A 26,412-nucleotide genomic window follows, 5' to 3' on the forward strand; every position below is an offset into this window, starting at 1 on the left:
TATTTCCAGCCCTTACCCCCTCCATATTTCTAGCCCTTACCCCCATTGCCCCCTCCATATTTCTAGCCCTTACCCTCCATATTTCCAGCCTTTACCCCCTCCACATTTCCAGCCCTTACCCCCTTACTACCTCCATATTTCCAGCCCTTACCCCTCCACATTTCCAGCCCTTACCCCCTTACTCCCTCCATATTTCCAGCCCTTAACCCTCCACATTTCCAGCTGTGTAAATAAAACATGAGCACAGTGTCACCAGTCTCATTATTTAATATAATATAATATCATAGTTCTAATGTATGGAGATTAGATCGGAGAACGAGGTGCCTGCACCTTATCCCTGACATAAGCTTCACATTGGACTTTCATGAGAAGTTTATAGTAAGAGCTCAGGATGCAGAAAACCTGATCTATGTTCTCATGACATTTCCGTCTTTGCAAGAATGGCAGAATGCAGCACCGCTCGGAGGGGGAGCGGAGGAACGCGGTCAGCTTGGTTTCCTGTCACCTTCAGGCTTCACGCTGCTCTGAGAATGAAAACCGAATGCAGACGTGATAATGAAAGTGTCTTCAACCAGCAAACGGCTTACATTCGTTCTCTTTTGGTCTGTTCCATTTACCACTGACAGTGTTTTGTTACAGCTGCTCAAGTGCAGAAACATACATACTTGTTGATCCTGCCAAAAAACATTTGCTCTCTGCCTGTGCTGACTGTTAGCATTGTTCCCAGGTTTTTTCAGCGAACTACAAAACATCTCCCCTACACCACAGAGATAAGTAGAGGGGGAGGTGTTTTGTAGATCCCAAAATGCTTTCTGTCTTAGGGCGACAATGCTTCTGCTCCAAAGTGAGTGAGCGCTGTCACCATATCACAGGAAGTGTGTTACTGGCAGGATCAGCAGATGGAAACAAACCCTGAAAAAAGAAAACTAATGCAGCCACCACCTCTAAGGACTGGTGAGCTGCAATATAACACAGTGATATCCTTGAGTTTAGATACACTTGAGCAGTTGCAATAGGAGCCTGCAGGCTTTGAACCAATCAAATCCCTCTCTTTAGTTTTAAAGTAGTAGAAAAAAAAGTAGTATCTTTTATTGTGGATAACACTTTGGAGGTGCATTTCTAATCATTATCAGAGCTATTTGCATCTACATTCATTCCGTGCGAATAGGGTCAAAATTGAATGTTTTTGAACTATTTTCTCTCTAGGTTGAATGTTATTCTTCATGCCGAATAGAATAAATAGGGAAAATACTGCCTAATGGCCACTAGATGGAGCTGACAAATATAGTAAATAAGTATTTATTTTCAGTAGTCATAATCCATCCAGTAGTCACAATGCAGTATTTTCCCGATTCCCTCCATTCTGTATGAATGAATAACACTCAACCTGGAGAGAAAATAGCCTAATAATGTTCCATCCCGACCCCTTTCACACAGAACGGATGTACATACAGTCTCACAGGATGAATAGCTCTGCAAATTTTTTGTTGTTGTAAATAACACTTTAGGGTGTATTTCTAAACATTGTCAGAGTTATTTGTCTTTAGAAACTGCATGTACATTTGTTCTGTGTGAATGGGGCCAAAATTGAATGTTATTAGGCTCTTTTCTCTCTAGGTTGAATGTTATTCTTCATATTGAATAGAATGATGAGGTGAAATACTTACGGCCACTAGATGGAGCTGACAAACATAGTAAATACGTATTTCTTTTCAGCGCCATCTAGTGGCCACAATGCACTATTTTCCTTATTCGCCACATTCTGTATGAATTTATTTTCAGCTCCATCTAGTACACTCAGTACACTCCTTGGGGTCCTTTTTCATAAACATGTATATACAAGACCCAGTTGTGCTGTCAGGCCATAAATGTCACCACCTGCCTGTGTCAGTCCCCTCCTCCCCCGCCCCCCCCCCCCCCCCTCAGCGCTAACACAAATTGTTCTACTTGCAAGCCACTCTGAAGGTCAGCAAGCCAGGCAATAAAGCTGTTTTCTGATAGGCTGCTTGGAAATATCTGCACACCGCCGACCTTTGCACCTGTGTTCTTAAAGGCACACTCCAACCAAAACTGAAACTTCGATTTTATGTGGTTCTTCTGCCACACCCTCCAGAGAGCCAAATATCACTCCTGGAAGTGATTCCCCGTATTATCAAAAAGAAAACAATTCATTGGAGAGTCCAGCTGTGAGTGACACCTTTATTATGGTTTCATAAAAGGGGAGGGGCAGAGACCCCCGAGAAAGATCTGAGAAGCCATTCGTACTTGAGATATACAGTGCCTTGCAAAAGTATTCACCCCCTTGGCTGTGTAACTGTTTTGTTACATTTCAGCCTTTAGTTCAATGTTTTTTTAATCTGAATTATATGTGATGGATCAGAACACAATAGTCTAAGTTGGTGAAGAAAAATTAGAAAAATATATACATAAATGAATGATAATTGGCATGTGCGTATGTATTCACCCCCTTTGTTATGAAGCCCATAAAAAGCTCTGGTGCAACCAATTACCTTCAGAAGTCACATAATTAGTGAAATGATGTCCACCTGTGTGCAATCTAAGTGTCACATGATCTGTCAATACAAATTCCCTCCAAGATGGGACTTTGAAGGACCATGAACACTCAGAAAATGAAAATAATATGTAGAACAGTACATGTTTCACATTTAATTTCCATTTTCTGAGTGTTCATGGTCCTTCAAAGTTCCATCTTTGAGGAAAATTGTTTTTACATCTTGTATTGGGGATGTGGACCTGAACCTCTTTTCTTTTTTCAATCGGTTAGTCTAATATCTTTTGTCACATGATCTGTCATTACATAGACACACCTTTTTGAAAGGCCCCAGAGGCTGCAACACCTAAGCGAGAGGCACCACTAACCAAACACTGCCATGAAGACCAAGGAACTCTCCAAACGAGTAAGGGACAATGTTGTTGAGAAGTACAAGTCAGGGTTAGGTTATAAAAAAATATTCAAATCTTTGTTGATCTCTAGGAGCACCATCAAATCTATCATAACCAAATGGAAAGAACATGGCACAACAGCAAACCTGCCAAGAGACGGCCGCACACCAATATTCACGGACCGGGCAAGGAGGGCATTAATCAGAGAGGAAGCACAGAGACCTAAGGTAACCCTGGAGGAGCTGCAGAGTTCCACAGCAGAGACTGGAGTATCTGGATGTAGCGCCCTCTACATTTAGGTAGGTGCTATAGCATAGTTGCCAACATTGTAAAAAAAAAAATGTGGGACACTTTTGTGGCTGTAGGCGGAGCTGTCCAATAATTAGGGGGCAGGGCATTCGTCAGTAGGCGTGGCCTAGTAAAAATAGACAAGTGCGGCGCGCAAAGTGCGCCGCGGCGAAAATGGGCGTGGTTTATGTGAAATAGTGGGCGTGGCTTAAATGGGCGTGGCTCTAGAGGGTGTGGTTAAAGTCTGAGATGAATGAGGGATGGAGAGGGGGAGAGAGAGAGGGGGAGAGAGGGAAATGACGGGACAGCAGCCCCGGATCCTACACAATAGAAATATGTGTATTCTAGAAAGTTTAACAATCAGCAGATAAAGATACTCGAAACACCTGGTGTTAGCACTTCAATCATCCCGACACCATGGTTGTTATGGTGTCAGGATGATTGAAGTGCATTATTTCTATTATTACATTGTAATATAAAATGAAATCATTCAACTCACCATAATGCTGAATCAGTGGGATCCCTGAGCGTGTCACCAGCCACGTCGCCTGCCACCAGCCATCCGTCCTTGCTTCAGATGTCCGAGCAGAGTCCCTCCTTGCATCAGATGTCCCCGGCGAACCCCCCCCTCACACCAGGAGTCCCCGGCGGAGCTCCCCCTCACACCAGGAGTCCCCGGCGGAGCCCCCCCTCACAATCAGGGGTCCCCGGCGGAGCCCCCCTCACAATCAGGGGTCCCCGGCGGAGCCCCCCTCACATCAGGGGTCCCCGGCGGAGCCCCCCCTCACATCAGGGGTCCCCGGCGGAGCCCCCCCTCACACCAGGAGTCCCCGGCAGAGCCCCCCCCCACACCAGGAGTCCCCGGCGGAGCCCCCCCTCACACCAGGAATCCCCGGCGGAGCCCCCCCTCACACCAGGAGTCCCCGGCGGAGCCCCCCCTCACACCAGGAGTCCCCGACGGAGCTCCCCCTCACATCAGGAGTCCCCGGCGGAGCCCTCCCCTCACATCAGGAGTCCCCGGCGGAGCCCCCCCTCACACCAGGAGTCCCCGGCGGAGCCCCCCCTCACACCAGGAGTCCCCGGCGGAGCCCCCCCTCACACCAGGAGTCCCCGGCGGAGCCCCCCCTCACATCAGGAGTCCCCGGCGGAGCCCCCCCTCACATCAGGAGTCCCCGGCGGAGCCCCCCCTCACATCAGGTGTCCCCGGCGGAGCCCCCCCTCACATCAGGTGTCCCCGGCGGAGCCCCCCCTCACATCAGGTGTCCCCAGTGCCCCCCCTCATCAGGTGTCCCCAGTGCCACCCCCTCATCAGGTGTCCCCCCCTCATCAGGTGTCCCCAGTGCCCCCCCTCATCAGGTGTCCCCCCCCCTCATCAGGTGTCCCCCCCTCATCAGGTGTCCCCAGTGCCCCCCCCACTCACATCAGGTGTCCCACAGCAGTGCGCGCGCCCCCCCCTCCTACCTCAGAGGTGTCCTAGAGGTGTGTCCGCAGCATGGCTAGAACCCCCAGCCCCTTTCCATATCAGACTGGCAGCGGGGCGGGGCGGGGGGTAGGCGGGCCGAGGCGGAGCAGGGCGAGGCGGGGCGGGCCGAGGCGGAGCGGGGCGGGGGGTGGGCGGCGACACAGAAGCTTCGTCTAGCCCCCCCCCAGCCATCTTCCTTAACTTCAATAAAATGGCGGCCGGCGGAGACAATGTCTCCACCGGCCGCCGACCTCTAGCGGCGGCGGCGGCGGTTTCAAAAACGGGAACCGGATTTTTCGGGACATTTCCCGGGACGCCACAAATTTGGGAATGGAGTCCAAGTCCCGGGAATGTCCCGGGAAATCCGGGACAGTTGGCAACTATGCTATAGTGACATTTTTGGTAGTGTAGGACTTAGCTGCTGGTAAATTTGGCCAGGCCTGTGGATCTTTTCTAGGCCTGGTTGTTTTGATTCAGGAGTGGGAGTGTTAGGATAGCCGGGGGTGTGGCCACCTACGCTTAGGCTCAGAGATACCTCCTCTGCTAAGACTGGAGATTGTTCTGGAAATCAGAGGATGGACTGAGACCTGAGTGGCAGGGAGCTCATGTGAGAGTTCCGACCAATCATTGATTTGCTTGGTCGCGAGGAGGTCCCTCATATAAGCTGGGGTCACATGTTTCGGAGAGAGGTGGTGGAGTGTGGAGTTGGAGAGAGGACGAGGGCCTGGGACCCTGGAGGAGGAGAACCTTGAGCATGCCTTCAAGGGAGGTTCGGGGTGGGTGCCTGAAGCACAGAGAGGCCAGCATGTAGCGCTGGTTAAGAGCTGGGCATTCCCATGCGGGCAAAGTAACGTGCAAGCGAAAGGGAAGTAGGAGTGAAGCGGAGGAAGTGAACTGGCGGATCGACTGTCTGTGACCAAAGAACACAGAGCGTTGATTGTGGAGAACAGGTCAGCGAAACTTAAAGAAGCAAGTGCAGGAGCGAGTGAAGTAATGTGCTGTGTGGCTACAGGACACAGTACAAGAAGAAACAGACAGTAACTTCCAAAGACTGAAGGGTGTTAGTATGCGGGTCATGAAGAAGGAGGTGCAGGCCTCTGACCTTAAAGAATTAATACTCCACAGGAATCATATCAGTCAAGCAGAGGAACTATTCAGAGTAGTACCTTCTGTTCAACTTGGGAGCACTGTACAGGGGAATTTACAAAGCGGATAGTCCGAGTAGCCCAGAGAAGCAATAGATTCCAGAAGGCATCTACAAGGGTAAAGTTCAGTACCCAAAAATGGCTACAGTTATGGATTATACCCTCATAAAGTGGGGTCTTGTGGAGCATCTCATCTCTACCCAAAGATCACCCAGAACATCCCCGTAAATAAAGCACAAGAAAAAAAACGAACTATTGACTGTTTGGTGTATTATACTTGGTGATGGGGAGGTCAGAAGCGGGGTGAATGGCAAATTGTTATGAACTACTCAGCAGCCCCTATGGGGGTACCGCTACATGTACATAGGACAACAATGAGCCGTAAGCTCCATAGAGTTGGGCTTTATGGCATAGTGGCCAGAAGAAAGCCATTACTTACAGCAAAAAACAAAATGGCACTTGAGTTTGCGAAAAGGCATGTGGGAGACTCCCAAATTGTATGGAGGAAGGTGCTCTGGTCTGATGAGACTAACATTGAACTTTTTGGCCATCAAAGAAAAAGCTATGTCTGGCGCAAACCCAACACATCACATCACCCAAAGAACACCATCCCCACTGTGAAACATGGTGGTGGCAGCATCATGCTGTGGGGATGTTTTTCAGCAGTCGGGACTGGGAAACCGGTCAGGGTTGAGAGAAAGATGGATGGTGCTAAATACAGGTATATTCTTGAGCAAAACCTGTACCACTCTGTGTGTGATTTGAGGCTAGGACGGAGGTTCACCAGGACAATGACCCCAAACACGCTGCTAAAGCAACACTTGAGGGGAAACATGTAAATGTGTTGGAATGGCCTAGTCAAAGCCCAGACCTCAATCCAATAGAAAATCTGTGGTCAGACTTAAAGATTGCTGTTCACAAGCACAAACCATCCAACTTGAAGGAGCTGGAGCAGTTTTGCAAGGAGGAATGGGCAAAAATCCCAGTGGTAAGATGTGGAAAGCTCATAGAGACCTATCCAAAGCAACTTGGAGCTGTGATAGCCGCAATAGGTGGCTCTACAAAGTATTGACTTTAGGGGGGTGAATAGTTATGCACATTGACTTCTTCTGTTATTTTGTTCTATTTGTTGTTTGCTTCACAATTAAAAAAAAATAAAACATCTTCAAAGCTGTGGGCATGTTCTGTTAATTAAATGATGCCAATCCTCAAACAATCAATGTTAATTCCAGGTTGTGAGGCAACAAAACACGAAAAAATGCCAAGGGGGGTGAATACTTTTGTAAGGCACTGTAAGTTTTGGGTGGAGCTGAGCCCAAGATTGTGTGAGTTTAGTTGCAGCGTCAGAAATTTCCAACTTACGTTCTTCAAAGTCCTCTTCGTAATCGTGGTCAGCGTTTCCTAAGGAAGGAAAATCAGATTATTCTAAAGGCGACCATACACTACACCAGTGATGGCGAACCTTGGCACCCCAGATGTTTTGGAACTACATTTCCCATGATGCTCATGCACTCTGCAGTGTAGTTGAGCATCATGGGAAATGTAGTTCCAAAACATCTGGGGTGCCAAGGTTTGCCATCACTGCGCTATACAATCCTCTTTAGATCAACCAACAACTATGTAGTACGAGAGCCCTTCCAAACAGCTGACTGATTTCGAGGGGAGATCCCCCTCTTCCCTCAGGGCTCTGAGGAAGAGGGGGATCTCCTCTCGAAACGCGTCAGCCACTTGGAAGGTCTTCTTGTGCTTGGGACTTGTCTAGGTGACCAGGTCATTTCCAGGACATTGGCACTTTGATGTGCCTTATTGCTGATGTTGTTTGTGATTATACATCTGTTTTTTTAACATTAATAAAGCTATGACAAAGGTAAAGCACTAGGCTGGTGTGCTCTCGGTTCCTTGTCTTTGCAGTACTTCTTATGGGTTTCCCCGGCCTGTAGGGGGCAGCAAAGCCGGTGTAAACATTGGATTAGCCGAAGATGTCTGATTGATTTTTGCCAGTGCACTTCACTTGAGCGCAGATTTTTTTTTTTCCTTGTATGTAGTATGAGAGGCGTATTAAAAAAAAAATACAGGGCCGTTCATCCTGAGAAACTGCATGTACATTTGTTCTGTGTGAATGGGGTCAAAACTGAATGTTATTAGGCTCTTTTCCCTCTAGGTAAAATTGTTACTCTTAATATTGAATAGAATGATTGGGGGAAATGCTGCCTTATGGCCACTAGATGGAGCTGACAAACATAGTAAACAAGTATTTATTTACAGCTCCATCTAGTGGCCACAATGCAGTATTTTCCTGATTCACTCCATTCTGTCTGAATTTATTTTCAGCTCCATCTAGTGGCCACAGTGCAGTATTTTTTATGATTCACTCCATTCTGTATACATTTTTTTCCAGCTCCATCTAGTGGCCACAATGCAGTATTTTCCTGATTCCCTCCATTCTGTATGAATGAATAACATTAAACCTGGAGAGAAAATAGCATAATAATGTTCGATTATGACCCCATTCTTCGCATGGAACAAATGTACATACAGTTTCACAGGAGGAATATCTCACATTTTTTTTTTCTTTTTTTTGTGGGTAACACTTAGGGGTACATTTCTAAACATTTGCAGAGCTATTTGTCCTGAGAAACTGCATGTACACTCATTCTGCGTGAATGGGGCCAACATTGAATGTTATTAGGCTCTTTTCTCTTTAGGTTGAATGTTATTTTTCATATTGAAAAGAGTGATTAAGGATAATACTGCCTTATGGCCACTAGATGGAGCTGACCAACATAGTAAATAAGTATTTATTTCCAGCACCATCTAGTGGCCGGAATGCAGTATTTTTTTCTGATTCACTCCATTCGGTATGAATTTATTGTCAGCTCCATCTAGTGGCCGCAATGCAGTAATTTCCTTATTCAGTCCATTCTGTATAAAAAAAAAATTCAGCTCCATCTAGTGGCCACAATATCATATTTTCCTGATTTCCTCCATTCTGTATGAATGAATAACATTCAACCTGGAGAGAAAATAGCCTAATAATTTTTTATTTTTACCCCATTCGAATGTGCATACAGTTTCACAGGATGAATAGCTCTGTAAAAAATGTTTTATCAGTACACTCCTCGGGGTCCTTCTTCATAAACATGTATATACAATTTCCCATTGTGCTGTCAGGCCATAAGTGTCACCACCTGCCTGTGTCAGTCCCCTCCTCCCCCGCCCCCCCCTCAGCGCTAACACAAATTGTTCTACTTGCAAGCCACTCTGAAGGTCAGCAAGCCAGGTAATAAAGCTGTTTTCCAATTGGCTGCTTGGAAATATCTGCACACCGCCGACCTTTGCACCTGTGTTCTTAAAGGCACACTCCACCCAAAACTGAAACTTTGATTTTATGTGATTCTTCTGCCACACCCTCCAGAGAGCCAAATAACACTCCTGGAAGTGATTCCCCGTAATATCCAAAGAAAAGCAATTCATTGGAGAGTCCAGCCATGAGTGACAACTTTATTATGTTTTCATAAAAGGGGAGGGGCAGAGTCACCCGAGAAAGATCTGAGAAGCCATTCATACTTGAGATATATACGTTTTGGGTGGAGCTGAGCCCAAGATTGTGTGAGTTTAGTTGCAGCGTCAGAAATTTCCAACTTACGTTCTCCAAGGTCTTCTTCGTAGTTGTCAGCGTTTCCTAAAGAAGGAAAATCGGATTATTCTAAAAGGTGACCATGCACTATACAATCCTCTTTAGATCAACCAACAACTATGTAGTACGAGAGCCCTTCCAAACGGCTGACTAGTTTCGAGGGAGATCCCCCTCTTCCCTCAGTGCTCTGAGGAAGAGGAGGATCTCCCCTCGAAACGCGTCAGCCACTTGGAACGTCTTCTTGTGCTTGGGACTTGTCTAGGTGACCAGGTCATTTCCAGAACATTGTGGACTTTGATGTGCCTTATTGCTGATGTTGTTTGTGAGTATCCATCTGTTTTTTAACATTAATAAAGCTATGACAAAGGTAAAGCAGTAGGCTGGTGTGCTCCCGATTCCTTGTCTTTGTAGCATTTCTTATGGGTTTCCCCGGCCTGTAGGGGGCAGCAAATCCGGTGTAAACATTGGATTAGCCGAAGATGTCTGATTGATTTTTGCCAGTGCACTTCACTTGAGCGCACATTTTCTTTTTCTTTGTATGTCGTATGAGAGGCGTATTAAAAAAAAAAATACAGGCCCGTTCATCCTGTAAAAATGCATGTACATTTGTTCTGTGGAAATAGAGACAAAAATCAAATGTTAGTAGGCTATTTTCTCTCAAGGTCGAATATTCTTCACAGAGTGAATCAGAAAAATACTACTTTGTGGCCACTAGATGGAACTGGCGATCATAGGAAATAAATACATATTTACTGTGATTGTCAGCGCCACCTAGTGTTCATAAAGTAGTATTTTCCTGATTTACCCTATGAAGAATATTCGACCTTGAGAGAAAAGAGCCTACTAACATTCAATATTGTCCCCATTTACACAGAACAAATATACGGTATATGCTGTTTTACTGGACAAAGAGCACTTAGATTTTTTTTCTTTAACTACACCTCTAAGAGCTCTCACAATGCTTACAATGTAATAATAATGATAATAATAATACTTATTATCCACTTGAAGGCACTTTTGGTTTACAAGTAAAAATTACAAGTAAAAATCTGTATTTCTTGCTAGAAAATAACTTAGAGCCCCCAAACATTTATATATATATATATATATATATATATATATATATATATATATATGTGTGTGTGTATATATATATATATATATATATATATATATATATATATATACATATACACATACATATATATATACATACATACATACATATATACATACATACATACATATATACACACACATATATATATATAGATATATATATATATATATATATACCGTATATACTCGAGTATAAGTCGAATTTTTCAGCACATTTTTTTGTGCTGAAAGTGCCCCCCTCGACTTATACTGGAGTCAAGCACTTTTCTGCAGCAAAAAATTTCATTTTCCGAACCGATTTTGGGGCCCCGTATCTCAGGGCCACTTAGTGCTAGGAACCCCAAATTTGGTGTGCAAACCCAGTGGAACTGGTGCCACAACATATCCAAAGATGCAGTTCCTAGCACTAAGTGGCCCTGAGATACGGGGCCCCAAAATCGGTTCAGAAAATGTCATTCTCTGCTGCAGAAAAGAGCTTGATATTTTCTGAACCGATTTGGGGCCCCGTATCTCAGGGCCACCTGGTGCTAGGAACCCCAAATTTGGTGTGCAAACCCAGTGGAACTGGTACCATAACATATCAAAAGCTGGGGTTCCTAGCACCAAGTGGCCCTGAAATACGGGGCCCCAAAGCCGGTTCGGAAAATGTCATTCTCTGCTGCAAAAAAGTGCTTGACATTTTCTGAACTGATTTTTGGGGCCCTGTATCTCGGAGCCACTTGGTGCTAGAAATCCCAGCTTTGGAAATGTTATGGTGCTAGTTCCACTGGGTTTGCATACCAAATTTGGGGTTCTTAGCACTAAGTGGCCCCGAGATATGGGGCCCCACATTCAGTCAACTGTGTCCATCTGCAGCAATGTCGTTTCGGGACCCTTTGGGTTCAGAGACCCCAAATTTTGGCTGCAGCTAGGGGGCATCTAGGAACCCTTAACTACCGAGTTTAAAGTTCAGGGGACCTATGGCTGCAAATGGGCACAGTGATGCTGCAAATTGGCATTGTTGACCCTCTTTTCCACTTACAGTAGCTGTGCATTTCTCACCCTCGTCTTATACTCGGGTCAATAAGTTTTTCCCATTTTTTTTGTGGTAAATTAGGGCCTCGACTTATACTCGGAACGACTTATACTCGAGTATATACGGTATATATATATATATATATATATATATATATATATATATATATATATATATACTGTATATATATCTTTTTTTTTTTTTTTTTTAGCAGAGACCCTAGAGAATAAAATGGTAATTGTTTCAATTATTTATGTCACACGGTCACATTTTTTGGGGGGAAAAAATACATTTTAATTAATTTTAATGCAAAGAAAACACAATATATAACCACATTTTTTAAAAAAAATATAAAAGATTATTCTACGCCTAGTAAATAGATACCAAACATGTCATACTTTAAAGTTGCGCACACTTGCAGAATGGCGACAAACTTTGATATTCAAAAATCTCAATAGGCGATGCTTTTAAAAATGTTTACAGGGTACCTTGTTTAGAGTTACGGAGGAGGTTCGGCGCTAGAATTATTGCTCTCACTCGCTCAGTGCGAACGCCATTTACATATGCGTGACTTATGTATGCGTTTGCTTCTGTGTGCGAGCAAGGAGGGATAGGAGCGCTTTCAAAAGAATTATTATTATTTTATCTTATTAAATTTTTTAAACTGTTCCCATAATATATATATATATATATATATATATATATATATATATATATACATATACACACATTTCACTTTTATTCCTAATATATTTCACTTTTATTCCTATTAGAAGGAATGTAAATATCCCCTGTAACAGAAAAAAAGGGAGGACAGGTCCTCTTTATGGAGAGTTTTGGGGTCCCCAAATCTCTCCTCTACCTTTAAAAGCAAAAGATTAAAAAAAATGTGACCTTTTGCTTTAAAAAAAAATGTTTACTTCTGCCCTAGACCAGAAGTGACACCATGACATAGCTATTGTCCTCCTAGATTATAGAGGTGATCAGAGACGATCTGGTCTCTTTTCACCTCTATGACCAGACAAAATCGAATGTTTTTAGCCTCTTTTCTCTTTGCAGGTTTAATGTTCTTCATAGAAGTAAATTATTAAAAATCCACATTATGGGCACTAGATGGAACTGGCGATCATAGGAAATAAATACATATTAACTGTGACTGTCAGCTCCATCTAGTGGCCATAAAGTAGTATTTTCCTTGATTTACACTATGAAGAACCCTGACTTTGAACAAAAAAAAGAGCCTAATAACATTTGATTTTGTCCCTATTCACACTGGACAAATATATATGCAGTTTTCCAGGACAAAGAGCACTGAGATTTTTTAACTACACTTCTAAGAGCTCTAAAAATCTACCACAATGCTAATATTGTAATACAGTGGAACCTTGCATTATGAGCATAATCCGTTCCAGGAGAATGCTTGTAATCCAAAGCACTTGTATATCAAAGCGAGTTTCCCCATAGAAGTCAATGGAAGATAATTCGTTCCACATTGACTTCTGTTGCATGCAATACCGCCTGAGGCCAGAGGTGGGGGGGTGCCGGAGAGCCTTGGAAATACTCGGGGACAGCTCGGCTGAACTCGGAAAGCCTCGGAGAGGCTCGGAATCACTCGGGAACTGAGTATTTCCGAGTGTTTTCGAGTGATTTCGAGTATTTCTGAATGTCTCCCAACGGCTCCTAACCGTTCCGAGTGTCCCCGGCGCCCCCGCACCTCTGGCCAAATGCGGTACTGCACACTTCAATAGCTTGAATTCTGCTCGTTTTGCGAGACACCACTCGCAAACCGAGTCAGAATTTTAAAAATAAAGTTGCTCGTCTTTCAAAACGCTCGTTAACCGCGTTACTCGTAAACCAAGGTTCCACTGTAATAATAAAAATGATAACATTATTATTTTGAAGAGCCACTCATGCAGAAAAGATATTCTCAGAGCAAAAAAATGCAACATTTAGCCCCGGTTCACATATATGCGGCGCAGGAAATGCAGCAAATCCGGAGCGTTTGCATTGAAATCGCACTCCGTCCATGTGATCTACCACCGGTGTCAATGTTAAATTAGTGACAACCCAAAACAGATTGCGAACACCCATGCGACCCGTTTCTGGTGTGGCAAAAAAAAAAATAAAATAAAAGATGCCTGTACCTTTTCGGTGCGGTGTGGTGCTAATTGAGCCATACAAAATGAATGGGCTCCGTCACGCGTTTCCTAAAGGGCATGTCGGATAAGCACGCGATTCGTGCACGTTCCCGACACACATAGATGTGAACCTCACCCAAACCTGCGTTTTCACAAATATGTGTGTTGCAGATTAATTTTGGATGGTACCCCAAACCACACGTATACACTAGAACTAGTGGAGGATCTGCTGCCAGGGCAGACCACACAGTGGCTATGGGGCCCAGGCCAGGGAAGGGGGCCCTGAGATGAGAAGTGTTGGGTTGAAGGAAGCTCCTCTTGTGTGTCCTGGGTCTCAGAGTGCAGAGCGAAGGCGGGTGCCTGATTCTGTATTGCTGAGTAATCCAGCATGGGGCATCATGGGGAGGCATTGTAGATCAGCACCAGATCTCTTGTCTATGTGGGCATCCTCAGGGGCGGGAAGTCCCGTTCTTCCTCTGACCTATCAAGTGAATAGAGAGAGGATGAAGAGGAAGTTTCCCTTTCACTTTCAGCGTACTGATAACAGGGGGGGCTGGCAATCTCCATCAGTGTTGCCAACCACTCGTAGATTTACGGGCAGCCCGTAACTTTAAGCCCATTTTGGGTTGCCTGTAAATGTCCTTTATGGGCAGCAGTGGCCATAAAAAAGATGGCCGCGAGCTTACCATGTAACTGTGCATGCGCCGTTCCAAAGCCGAGGAGGGGGGAGTGAGGAGGAGAGTGACACTGTGTGGGGGGTTTGGAAAAAAGGGGACAGAGGATGACATTGCTGGGGGTGGGGGTGAAGCCATGGCATGCAGGGGGACAGAGAAGGACACTGATGTGCTACCCTGTGGAGAGGTGAAAGGGGCACAGCACAGGAGCAGGACACACTGGAGTGTAATATGATGGTGACAGAGGAGGAGGCTACTGTGAGGGGGTGAGGAGGACACCATCATGTCCGCAGCCTCAGTCCACCTCCGGTACGATGTCTGCAGCCTCTGTCCACCTCCTGTACCATGTCTGCAGCCTCTGTCCACCTCCGGTACCATGTCTGCAGCCTCTGTCCACCTCCTGTACCATGTCTGCAGCCTCTGTCCACCTCCTGTACCATGTCTGCAGCCTCTGTCCACCTCCTGTACCATGTCTGCAGCCTCTGTCCACCTCCTGTACCATGTCTGCAGCCTCTGTCCACCTCCGGTACCATGTCTGCAGCCTCTGTCCACCTCCGGTACCATGTCTGCAGCCTCTGTCCACCTCCTGTACCATGTCTGCAGCCTCTGTCCACCTCCTGTACCATGTCTGCAGCCTCTGTCCACCTCCTGTACCATGTCTGCAGCCTCTGTCCACCTCCTGTAGTATGTCTGCAGCCTCTGTCCACCTCCTGTACCATGTCTGCAGCCTCTGTCCACCTCCGGTACCATGTCTGCAGCCTCTGTCCACCTCCTGTACCATGTCTGCAGCCTCTGTCCACCTCCTGTAGTATGTCCGCAGACTCTGTTCACCTCCTGTACTATGTCCGCAGCCTTTGTTCACCTCCTGTACTATGTCTGCAGCCTCTGTCCACCTCCTGTAGTATGTCTGCAGACTCTGTCCACCTTCTGTAGTATGTCTGCAGCCTCTGTTCACCTTCTGTACCATGTCTGCAGGCTCTGTTTACCTCCTGTATCATGTCTGCAGACTCTGTCCACCTTCTGTAGTATGTCTGCAGCCTCTGTTCACCTCCTGTACCATGTCTGCAGCCTCTGTTCACCTCCTGTACCATGTCTGCAGGCTCTGTTTACCTCCTGTACCATGTCTGCAGCCTCTGTTCACCTCCTGTACCATGTCTGCAGGCTCTGTCCACCTCCTGTACCATGTCCGCAGACTCTGTCCACCTCCTGTAGTATGTCCGCAGACTCTGTCCACCTCCTGTACCATGTCCGCAGCCACTGTCCACCTCCTGTAGTATGTCTGCAGCCTCTGTCCATCTCCTGTACCATGTCCGCAGCCTCTGTCCACCTCCTGTACCATGTCCGCAGGCTCTGTCCACCTCCTGTACCATGTCCGCAGCCTCTGTCCATCTCCTGTACCATGTCCGCAGCCTCTGTCCACCCCCTGTGTCATGTCCGCAGCCTCTGTCCCCCTCCTGTAGTATGTCTGCAGTCTCTGTCCCCCTCATGTACCATGTCCGCAGCCTCTGTCCATCTCCTGTACCATGTCCGCAGCCTCTGTCCACCCCCTGTATCATGTCCGTAGCCTCTGTCCACCTCCTGTACCATGTCCGTAGCCTCTGTCTACCTCCTGTATCATGTCTGCAGCCTGGGGGCTATGTTTTTTTCCCACCTTGCGTGCGTTGCAATGAAGGGAATAATGCTCTTGTAAAGGGGGAAAAAAAACCCTTCCTTCACTTTACTGTTCCTCTAAGTTACATAAAAGTTACACTAATATATAATTTTTTTAGCAGACTTTGTTGAATAAGTTTAAGGGTACATATAAGGGAGTTGCTCAAGTTACATAAACAGGAAAATGTATCTTTTTTTCAAATTTTTATTACTATTTATTTACAATATTTGATTGAGTGCAGCACTGCACTTATTAAATATTGGTGAATTGCATAGTTAATCCTATCGGTGGCTGTCCGTGCATTGTGGGCGCACGGGCGCAACACCGCCGCCGCCCTCCCTATCCATGCGCCCGACCCCTTTCAGGATGCCGGGCACATGAATTCCTATGGCAGGGATGGGGGGGGGTTGTGTGTTTTATGAAACACATGATTAGAGCCAGAGGCTCTAATAGGCTTCAAAAAAGGGTGGGCTCGGGGCGCAGAGCACTGCCTCCCGATCCCACCCAGTTGTGTGACGATAGCGAATGAAGTTACGCTATTTTCACACTAAATCTTCTCCCCGCCAATCAGGAAGCAGGTGTGTTCCTATTGGACGCCTGGCGTGGAGCCAGGGAGGAAGCCGCTGGAGGCAGAGAGGAAGCCCGCCACCCTGAAGTCGCTGACCGGATCCCGCATCCGCTATCCTAGAGCCGCTTCCCAAAGCCTGCACCCACTAGCCTGGAGCCACTGCCTAGGCCCCGCATCCGCTGGCCTGGAGCCGCTGCCCAGACCCTACACCCGCTAGCCTGGAGCCGCTGCCCGGACCCCACACCTGGTAGCCTGGAGCCGCTGCCCAGACCCCACACCTGCTAGCCTGGAGCTGCTGCCCGAACCCTGCACCCGCTAGACTGGAGCTGCTGCCCGCACCCCGCCGCACTAGATGACACCCCCCATCTATCTGGATCTATCTATCTAGGTAAGTCCCGGACCAACCCGGCAGACGCGCATGCAGAAGGGGTTGTTAATGCTGCGCCGCCGGAAGGGGGGTGGTTGTTAGTGCCGCGCCACCAGAGGGGGGGGGTCGGTTGTTTGCCACCCCCTCAAACAAAAAACCCACCAGCCGCCACTGGATCCTATACCTTGGTGCTGGCTGCTCTAATTGTTTTGTTTTCTTTTTTTGCACAGCAGATTACATTTTCTATTTACTTGCAATAAAAACCAAGAAAAAAAAATGTATGTGATTCCATTACCTAATTAAAACCCTATCTGTCCTGAAAAAGTAGACAAAAAAATGGAACTGATATGAAAAAACAAAATCTTAGAGCAAAAATTTAGGGAACAAATGATACGGATGAGGAAGAGACAGATCAAAGAATGATACAGAATAATGTAATATATTATATTGGAAAATATTATCCCAATCTATACATTAAAAGGTGACATTCTTACTTGTTATCCTTGGCACGCTATAAGCAGCAGATGGAGAGGGAGTTGGCGGATACCGATCTAAAAGAAGAAACAGGATTAAAGTGAAGAAAAAATAAATAAAAATATTACGTTTTTAAGGTTTTAAGGTTAAATAAGTTTAATTTGCCAATTTCTGTTGAATCTGTAGACAAAAACAGAAAAAATTTAAAAGATGTGTTTTTTTCTGTTTTGACCAGTTACTTAAAAAAAAAAAAAAATAAAAAAATAAAAAAACTGTAAAAAAATATAATGCTGAAAATAATTTGTCCAGTTTAAAGTGACATTAAAATGATGTCTGGCAAAGTAATAAAAAAAAGATTATTTTTCTTGCTATGCAGCACTGAAAAAACAAATTAGAAAAAAAAATAATGGTAAAAAAAAATTGTAATTAAAAAAAAAAAAGATCAGGCAGAAAAATGATAGCTTAGGGAAAGAAAAAAAGTTCATTAGGGCTTATTATGGTTATTTAAGGGTTAATAGTGGATTAACTAAATATTAACATAAATACTTTTAATTAAAATAATAACTTGTAAGGTTTTTGTAAGTGATGCAATATGCAGATCAAAGGTCACGCCTTTGATCTACACATGATTGAAAAATACTAAGTATGATGAAGCAATAAATTGTTACATTGTGTTTACTCAATGACACTTGCACACTCTTTGCAAGTGCCAGTTTACATAAAAGACCTCTGCATTATGACTGCCGCTCCTGCTGTGTAACACAAAGCAATTCCTGGGTGTAATACCCTGTTTCCCTGAAAATAAGACCTAGCGTGATTGTTGGTGATGGCTGCAATATAAGCCCTACCCCCCAAATAAGCCCTATCCTGTTTCCCCAAAAATAAGCCCTACCCTGAAAATAAGACCTACAAAGACTTTACCTAGAGCTTATTTGGGGGGTAGGGCTTATATTGCAGTCATCACCGACAATCACGCTAGGTCTTATTTTCAGGGAAACAGGGTAGTAGCGTGGAGAGAGGAGCTGGACGTTAGAGACTTTGTTGAAGATTTTTTTAAGGCGTATCTTTAATGCCGTGTACACACGGGTGGACTTTCCGGCAGAAGGTCCGACGGAATCATTCCATCGGACACTCCGATTGTGTGTGGGCTTCATCGGACTTTTTCTTTCGAAAATTCTGACGGACTTAGAAATAGAACATGTTTTAAATCTTTATGATGGAATCAATTCCTATCGGGAAAACCGTTCGTCTGTATGCTAGTCCGACGGACCAAGAACGACGCAAGGGCAGCTATTGACTACTGGCTATTGCACTTCCTTTTTCTAGTCCCGTTGTATGTCATCACGTTCTAAACGATCGGACTTTGGTGTTATCATGTGTAGGCAAGTCTGTTTCAGCGGAACTCCGAAAAACGGTCGTGTGTACGCGGCATTACATTCAAAATTGTAACGTGGTTAAAAGAGGAACTCTGATGTTCATATCAAGCATTTTCTAGGTCTGTAACCCAAATTCCCCGTACACACGAGAGGACTTTCCGCCAATAAAACCGTGGATTTTTTTCCGAAGGTTGTTGGCTCAAACTTGTCTTGCATACGCGCGGTCACTCAAATGTTGGCCCAAAATTCAGAACGTGAGAACGCGGTGACCTACAAGACGTGCGACGAGTCGAGAAAAAGGGAAGTTCACTAGCCAGTGCGGCTCCTTCTGCTTGATTATGAGCATGCGTGAAACTTTTGTGCGATGGACTTGTGTACACGCAGTCAGAATTTCCAACAACAAAATGAAGTCGGCGGAAAATTTGAGAACCTGCTTTCAAACATTTGTGGCCGGAAATTCCGACAGCAAATGTTCGATGGAGCGTACACACGGTCAACAAGCTCACATCAAACATTTCCCGTCGGAAAGTCCGACAGTGTGTACGCGGCATAAGAGTATTGACACCAGGCAACCAGGCAACATTCATTTTTTAGAGGAAGGCCAGCAAGCATAGCCCCCATAAAACTCTATTAAGAGAGTTACTTTAAGGCTTCTCCTGCCAGATAGAAACTGGGACTTGTAGTTCTCTAAGCACTAGAGACCTGCTGATGGTGCATCTGTAGAAACACCTTGGAGTACCAGTTAAAGGTATATATATACCTTCTGCTCCAACTTAGGCTTGTTGGGCGTAGGGTGAAGGACACTTTACATCTTACTCCTCCCGGGTGCAGCTCTCCTTGGGGGACCGGGAAAAGGGCAAGGCAAAGGAAAAAAGGGACAAAAGACCCATCGTCTCCTTCTACATGCACAGGTGCAGTGGGTCGGACCCAACATCCCGCCAGAAAAGTCAAAGAACCGGGAACGTCAATGACCCTCAACCCTCCCGTCCAGGGCAGCACCTATCTAGCCAATTTCAAGCTGCTTACAGACTGGAGGTACCCCCACCCCCTCCAACCCCAAATTCATTCTATAACATTATATTGTATTTATAGGCTGCCGTGTACATGTAAAGTTCAAGTGAAACTCCACCCAAAATGTTTTTGTTTTTTTAAATCAATTGGAAATATTGTCCCGTATTTCCTGTCTTGTCACCGGACCAGGAGGTGACAACGTGATCACCTTCAGAACATTTAATTTCACTTCCAGGCCAGTCAGCAGGCCAGGAGGTGGAGGAAGGTCTCCCCAACCAGGAGGACACAGATAAACAAACTTGGCCGAGCATCTAACCCTTCAATTGTTTGGAACTTTGTGTAACCAAAACAAAAAGGTGGAGTTCCAGTTTAATAAGCAAAATAGTAGGATTTACGATAAATTCTCCAGTATAGAAGAAAAAATTACCTGTTTGGTATCGAGGATTGCGCTCCGATTCAGGAGTCCTTTGGGGGCAGAAAACATGAAATTAACCATACAGAAAAAAAAAACAAAGATATACACTTTATTGCCAAAAGTATTGGGACACCTGCCTTTATATACACACATGAACTTTAATGGTATCCAGTCTTAGTCCGTAGGGTTCAATATTGAGTTGGCCCACCCTTTGTAGCTATAACAGCTTCAACTCTTCTGGGAAGGCTGTCCACAAGGTTTAGGAGTGTGTCTATGGGAATGTTTGACCATTCTTCCAGAAGCGCATTTGTGAGGTCAGGCACTGATTTTGGACGAGAAGGCCTGGCACGCAGTCTCCGTTTTAATGCATCCCAAAGGTGTTCTATCAGGTTGAGGTCAGGCCAGTCAAGTTCCTCCACCCCAAACTCGCTCATCCATGTCTTTATGGACCTTGCTTTGTGCACTGGTCCAAATCATTTGGTGGAGGGGGATTATGGTGTGGGGTTGTTCTTCAGGGATTGGGCTTGGCCTCTTAGTTCCAGTTAAGTGAACTCTTAAGGCGCCAGCATTCCAAGACATTTTGGACATTTTCATGCTCCCAACTTTGTGGGAACAGTTTGGGGATGGCCCCTTCCTGTTCCAACATGACTGCACACCAGTGCACAAAGCAAGGTTCATAAAGACATGGATGAGCGAGTTTGGGGTGGATGAACATTATATTTGTAAAGCTGGCCATACACTAGTAGACTTGCGTTAAAAATTTTTAGTTTTAGGAACATTTGTTCGATTCTCTAATTTAACGGAGTCATTCATTTTGGACCGCAATGACGAGAAAATTCAAAGCTGCAACAAACATGTTTTTAACCGCTTGCCGACCGCCCTATAGCAGTTTTACATAGCAGCGGCTCCAGGCTAGCGGGTGCTATGGGGCCTCTTGGCTCTTCTCTAATTAATGCTCTCCTTGCCCGGCCTGTCAGTTTAGGTGGACGGCCATGTCTTGGTAGGTTTGTAGTTGTGCCATACTCTTTCCATTTTTGGATGATGATGACAGAGCTCTGTGAGATGTTCAAAGCTTGGGATATTTTTTTATAACCTAACCCTGCTTTAAACTTCTCCACAACTTTATCCCTGACCTGTCTGGTGTGTTCCTTGGCCTTCACAATGCTGTTTGTTCTCTAACAAACCTCTGAGGGCTTCACAGAACAGCTGTATTTATACTGAGAATAAATTACACACAGGTGGACTCTATTTACTAATTAGGTGACTTCTGAAGGCAATTGGTTCCACTAGATTTTATTTAGGGGTATCTGAGTAAAGGGATATGAATACAAATGCACGCCACACTTTTCACATATTTATTTGTAAGAAATTTTGAAAACCATTTATCATTTTCCTTCCACTTCACAATTCTGTGCCACTTTGTGTTGGTCTATCACATAAAATCCCAATAAAATACATTTACGCTTTTGGTTGTAACATGACAAAATGTGGAAAATGTCAAGGGGTATGAATACTTTTTCAAGGCCCTGTACGTGATCCAGCACTTCCGGGTAGCGGGCGTGTTTGCCCACCACCAGAGGCTCGCTCCCGCTGTGGTTATTCTGGGCTGGGTACCGTGGATTTGATGTCTGCAGGCACCCGCTGATCATTCGGTACACAGGCAGAGCGGCGCTTTGCCTATGTAAACAAGGCAGATCGCCGTTCTGTCAGTAGGGAAGGCTGTAGATCCTGTGTTCCTGCAAAGCAGAGACAAGGATCCATCCCTTCCCCTAGTAAAAGCACCTCCCCCACAGTAAAAAAAAAAAAAAAACACAGGCTAGGCACACATTTAACCTTTTGATCTGATGTTTAACCCCTTCCCAGTCAGTGTCATTAGTACAGTGACATATTTTTAGCACTGATCGCTGTATTGTTGTCACCGGTCACCCAAAAAGTGTCAGTTTAGTGTCCGATTGTCCGCCACAATATCGCAGTCCCGCTATAAGTCGCTGATCGCCATTACTAGTAAAAATAAATAGATAAATCTATCGCTTCCGCCGCTTACTGGAGCCGTCGGTAGCGGCGGAGGTGATCGGATCCTCTCTCTAGCCTGACATGGAGACGAGTGAGGGGAAGATGACTCCCACCCATCTCTATATCACGTCAAAACGTCACTTCCACCCATAGCTCTTAAAGGGCCTTTTTTTTTTTTTTTTTTGTTTCAAATGACATTTTTTTATTTATTTTTTTTTTTTATTGCATTTTAGTGTAAATATGAGATCTGATGTCTTTTTGACCCCAGATCTCACATTTAAGAGGTCCTGTCATGCTTTTTTTTCTATTACAAGGGATGTTTACATTCCTTGTAATAGGAATAAAAGCGACACAATTTTTTTTTTTTCAAAAGAGCAGTGTAAAAATAAAAGGTAAACTAAATAAGAAAAAAAAAAAATTTTTAAACGCGCCCCGTCCCGCTGAGCTCGCATACAGAAGCGAACGCATACGTGAGTAGCGCCCGCATATGAAAACGGTGTTCAAACCACACATGTGAGGTATCGCCGCGATCGGTAGAGAGAGAGCAATAATTCTAGCCCTAGACCTCCTCTGTAACTCAAAACATTCAATCTGTAGAATTTTTTTAAACGTCGCCTATGATGATTTTTAAGGGTAAAAGTTTGTCACCATTCCAGGAGCGGGCGCAATTTTGAAGCGTGACATGTTGGGTATCAATTTACTCGGCGTAACATTGTCTTTCACAATATAAAAAAAAAAATTGGGCTAACTTTACTGTTGTCTTATTTTTTAATTCAAAAAGGTGTATTTTTTTCCTAAAAAAAGTGCGCTTGTAAGAACGCTGCGCAAATACGGTGTGACAGAAAGTATTGCAACAACCTCCATTTTATTCTCTAGGGTGTTAGAAAAAAATATATATAATGTTTGGGGGTTCTAAGTAATTTTCTAGCAAAAAAAAAAAAATAGTTTTTAACTTGTAAACACCAAATCTCAGAAAGAGGCTCGGTCCTTAAGTGGTTAAAGAAGGAATTCGGGAGTATAGATGTACAATATCAACATTATATACAACAACTTGCTTTTTTGTTTCTTTTACTCGTATCACTTATTATTGCATAATGTACTGCAAATACGAAATAATAATAAAAAACGTTATTTGAAAAAAAAAAGAAGGAATTCGATTTTTTACGTTTTTTATTAGATATGTTTTAAAGCAGAAAGTAAAAAATATTTTTTTTTTCAAAATTATCGATCTTTTTTTGTTTATAGCACAAAAAATTAAAAAAAACGCAGAGGTGATCAAATACCGCCAAAAGAAAGCTCTATTTGTGGGAAAGAAAGGACATACATTTTATTTGGGAACAGAGTTGCGCAACCGTGCAATTGACAGCGCAGTGCCGTGTTGAAAAAAATGGCCTGGTCATGAAAGGGGGGGGGGGGTAAATATTCCAGAGATCAAGTGGTTAACAATGTATGTGGGGGGGGGGAGTCCATTCATTCCAAAATGTTAAAAGCAAACCAAATTTTTAAAGTGGAGGTCCACCCTAAAAAAAGGAAATGGTATTAAAATTCATAAAAAAATTAAAAAAAAAAAACATTTAAAAAAAAAAATTTTTAACTTATCTGAAACCCCTGTTGCTAGACAGTCTTCCTAATCTGCCTCTTCCTATTCCGCGCCGCTTCCTCCTCCTAAGGTGAGCGGCCCCGTTGCCTTCTGGGGCATGTGTGTGTCCCAGGAAACCACGGAGCCATTCACAGAGCGCCGCGCCGCTCACGCATGCGCAGTAGGAAACTGACAGTGAAGCCGCAAATTGCTGTGCGCCGCTAAAGTGTTCGGGTTTGACTTGAAGAAAAGGTGGCGACCCTAATGCTGATCCATTAGAAGTGTTTCTCATCCAGAGTGCCATCTGGGTTCCCCAGAGATGCTTCCAGCATGGGAACTCAGTTTGCTTTGGATCAGCGTAATGAGTTGCCACGCTGCGGGCAGATGGGCTGTTAGCACCATAGCAACCAGTGACTCTCGAGGGCCAGGATGCATGGTGACATTTGTTGCTATGGTGATGGTGGCCGACTTGCCCGTGCTATGGCAATGATGGCTATGACTCTGATCAAGGGCAGGTGGGCAGGCATGGCTGCTCCCAGAATTCATGAGAAGATGGATGGTCCTCCAGAGCTCATCCACCTCCCACCCTCTGCAGCACTGTTGGAGCCAAATGGTAGAGCTCTCCGATGTGAAAAGGGGACGGTGAGATTGGGGGGCTCTGTGATGGAGGGACTCTGATGTAATGGGTAGGTTCTGGTGTGATTCGGGGGGCCTCTGATGTGATAAGGAGACCCTGATGTGATCGGCAAGCTCTAATTTGATGGGGGACTCTCTTGTGATCAGTAGGCTCTGATGTGTTGATGTGATTGGTAAGCACTGATGAGGGACACTTGTGAGATTTATAGGCTCTGGTGTGATGGGGGGGACTCTCATGTGATTGGTAGGCACTAATGTGTTGGGACCCTTGTGTGATTTATAGGCTCTGATGTGATGGGGGGGACTCACATGTGATCGGTAGGCACTAATGTGTTGGGACTCTTGTGTGATTTATAGGCTCTGATGTGATGGGGGGGACTCTCATGTGATCGGTAGGCACTAATGTGTTGGGACCCTTGTGTGATTTATAGGCTCTGATGTGATCGGGAACTCTAATGTGATCAGTAGGCTCTGCAGTGATGTCCAAAGACATGCTGGTAGGTTAATTGGATCCTGTCTAAATTGTCCCTAGTATGTATGAATGTGAGTTAGGGACCTTAGATTGTAAGCTCCTTGAGGGTAGGGAGTGATGTGAATGTACAATGTATATGTAAAGCGCTGCGTAAATTGACGGCGCTATATAAGTACCTGAAATAAATAAAAAATAAATAGAACATTTGAATAATTAACTTACGGTGGAGGAGGGCGGCGATCAGCACCTTCACGTTGCTTATCTATAACAGGACAAAATACAGTTATTCAATTAGACCAAGGCAGCTGCAAAGCAAGCTGCTCTGCTTTCTCATTGCTAGCCAACTTATAAAACAAAGCTTACGCTTATACACTATGATGTCAAAAGTATTGGGACGCCTGCCTTTACACACACATGAACTTAAATGGCATCCCAGTCTTAGTCCGCAGGGTTCAATATTGAGTTGGCCCACCCTTTGCAGCTATAACAGCTTCACTTCTTCTGGGAAGGCTGTCCACAAGGTTTAGGAGTGTGTCTATGGGAATGTTTGACCATTCTTCCAGAGGCCAGGCACTGATGTTGGATGACACCACCACCAGGACATTCTCCATAAGAGTGGGGGAGCATATTGCCCTGATTAAAAGTAGAGACCCAAAACATACAGTCCCAAGACACTTTAAAGAATTCCACGATGGAAATCCAGATGGATCACAGTTCGTCATTATTGACAAATATACACCACCGTGGAGAGGGGGTGCCAAAACCAGAGGGGTTTCCCGTTTGGAAATGTTTTGGGCACATGAGCTACGGACATTTGCCCCATTGGGGCTGAACGTGGAGATTGATGTCAATGCGTTCATAGACCAGTCTTAATTTAGGGCTTTAGCGATTTAGATTTTGTATATGCATGGTTTGAAAGTTTACCTTTGAGCTGTATTAATTGATTGAAAGTGTATGCATACATGTGAATCCAGCTCATCCGATTTCCGGTATACAAGTCATTCTACATGTCATATACATATTTAGTACTGATTTTGTTCCCTTTAGGGTTACCATCCAATTATGGTTTTTATTGTGGGTAAGGCATCTTATACTTTTAATTACAATGTGCACAGGATGTTATCGCCCTTGTATATAGATACATATAGGGGTAAATGTCTCTCCTTGCAGTTAAAATTTGACTACCTAATTTGGCATTTTCTATGATAAGTAGAACAGTTTAGAATTCTCTCATGGGTTGCTACGTTTGTATATTAGGGGCTCGAGAAGCCGTGCTGTTTGTGGGCGCAATATATGGTGGAGCGCAAGCTTCCCATTGATTGGTTGCCGTTGAAACGCAAGTCGCTCCATAATGTGAGTTGAGCGCATTTTCCGTCTCGCGTCGTGAGGTCATGACGTCATATCGCGAAGCGTACGGAGAATCGTCTCCGTACACTTGAGGAAACAGCACCATTTGGAACGCAGACAA

General features: G+C 44.7%; 1 protein-coding gene across 2 annotated transcripts in view; it reads right to left on the bottom strand.

The window, feature by feature from the left end:
• The window catches only part of LOC141148525 (uncharacterized), a 61,411-nt gene that overhangs the window by 25,209 nt on the left and 9,790 nt on the right, over positions 1–26,412 (bottom strand). For both annotated transcript variants that reach the window (XM_073636066.1, XM_073636065.1), the window contains exons 2-6: positions 25,167–25,206; positions 20,257–20,294; positions 17,463–17,519; positions 9,446–9,481; positions 7,162–7,200 (exon numbers count right to left, since the gene is read on the bottom strand). In XM_073636066.1, coding sequence (XP_073492167.1) covers positions 7,162–7,200; positions 9,446–9,481; positions 17,463–17,519; positions 20,257–20,294; positions 25,167–25,206 — 210 coding nt within the window. The remainder of the gene's footprint in view (positions 1–7,161; positions 7,201–9,445; positions 9,482–17,462; positions 17,520–20,256; positions 20,295–25,166; positions 25,207–26,412) is intronic.

Source organism: Aquarana catesbeiana, linkage group LG06 (genome assembly GCF_042186555.1).
Source record: "Aquarana catesbeiana isolate 2022-GZ linkage group LG06, ASM4218655v1, whole genome shotgun sequence".
In the NCBI taxonomy this organism is placed as follows: Eukaryota; Metazoa; Chordata; class Amphibia; order Anura; family Ranidae; genus Aquarana; species Aquarana catesbeiana.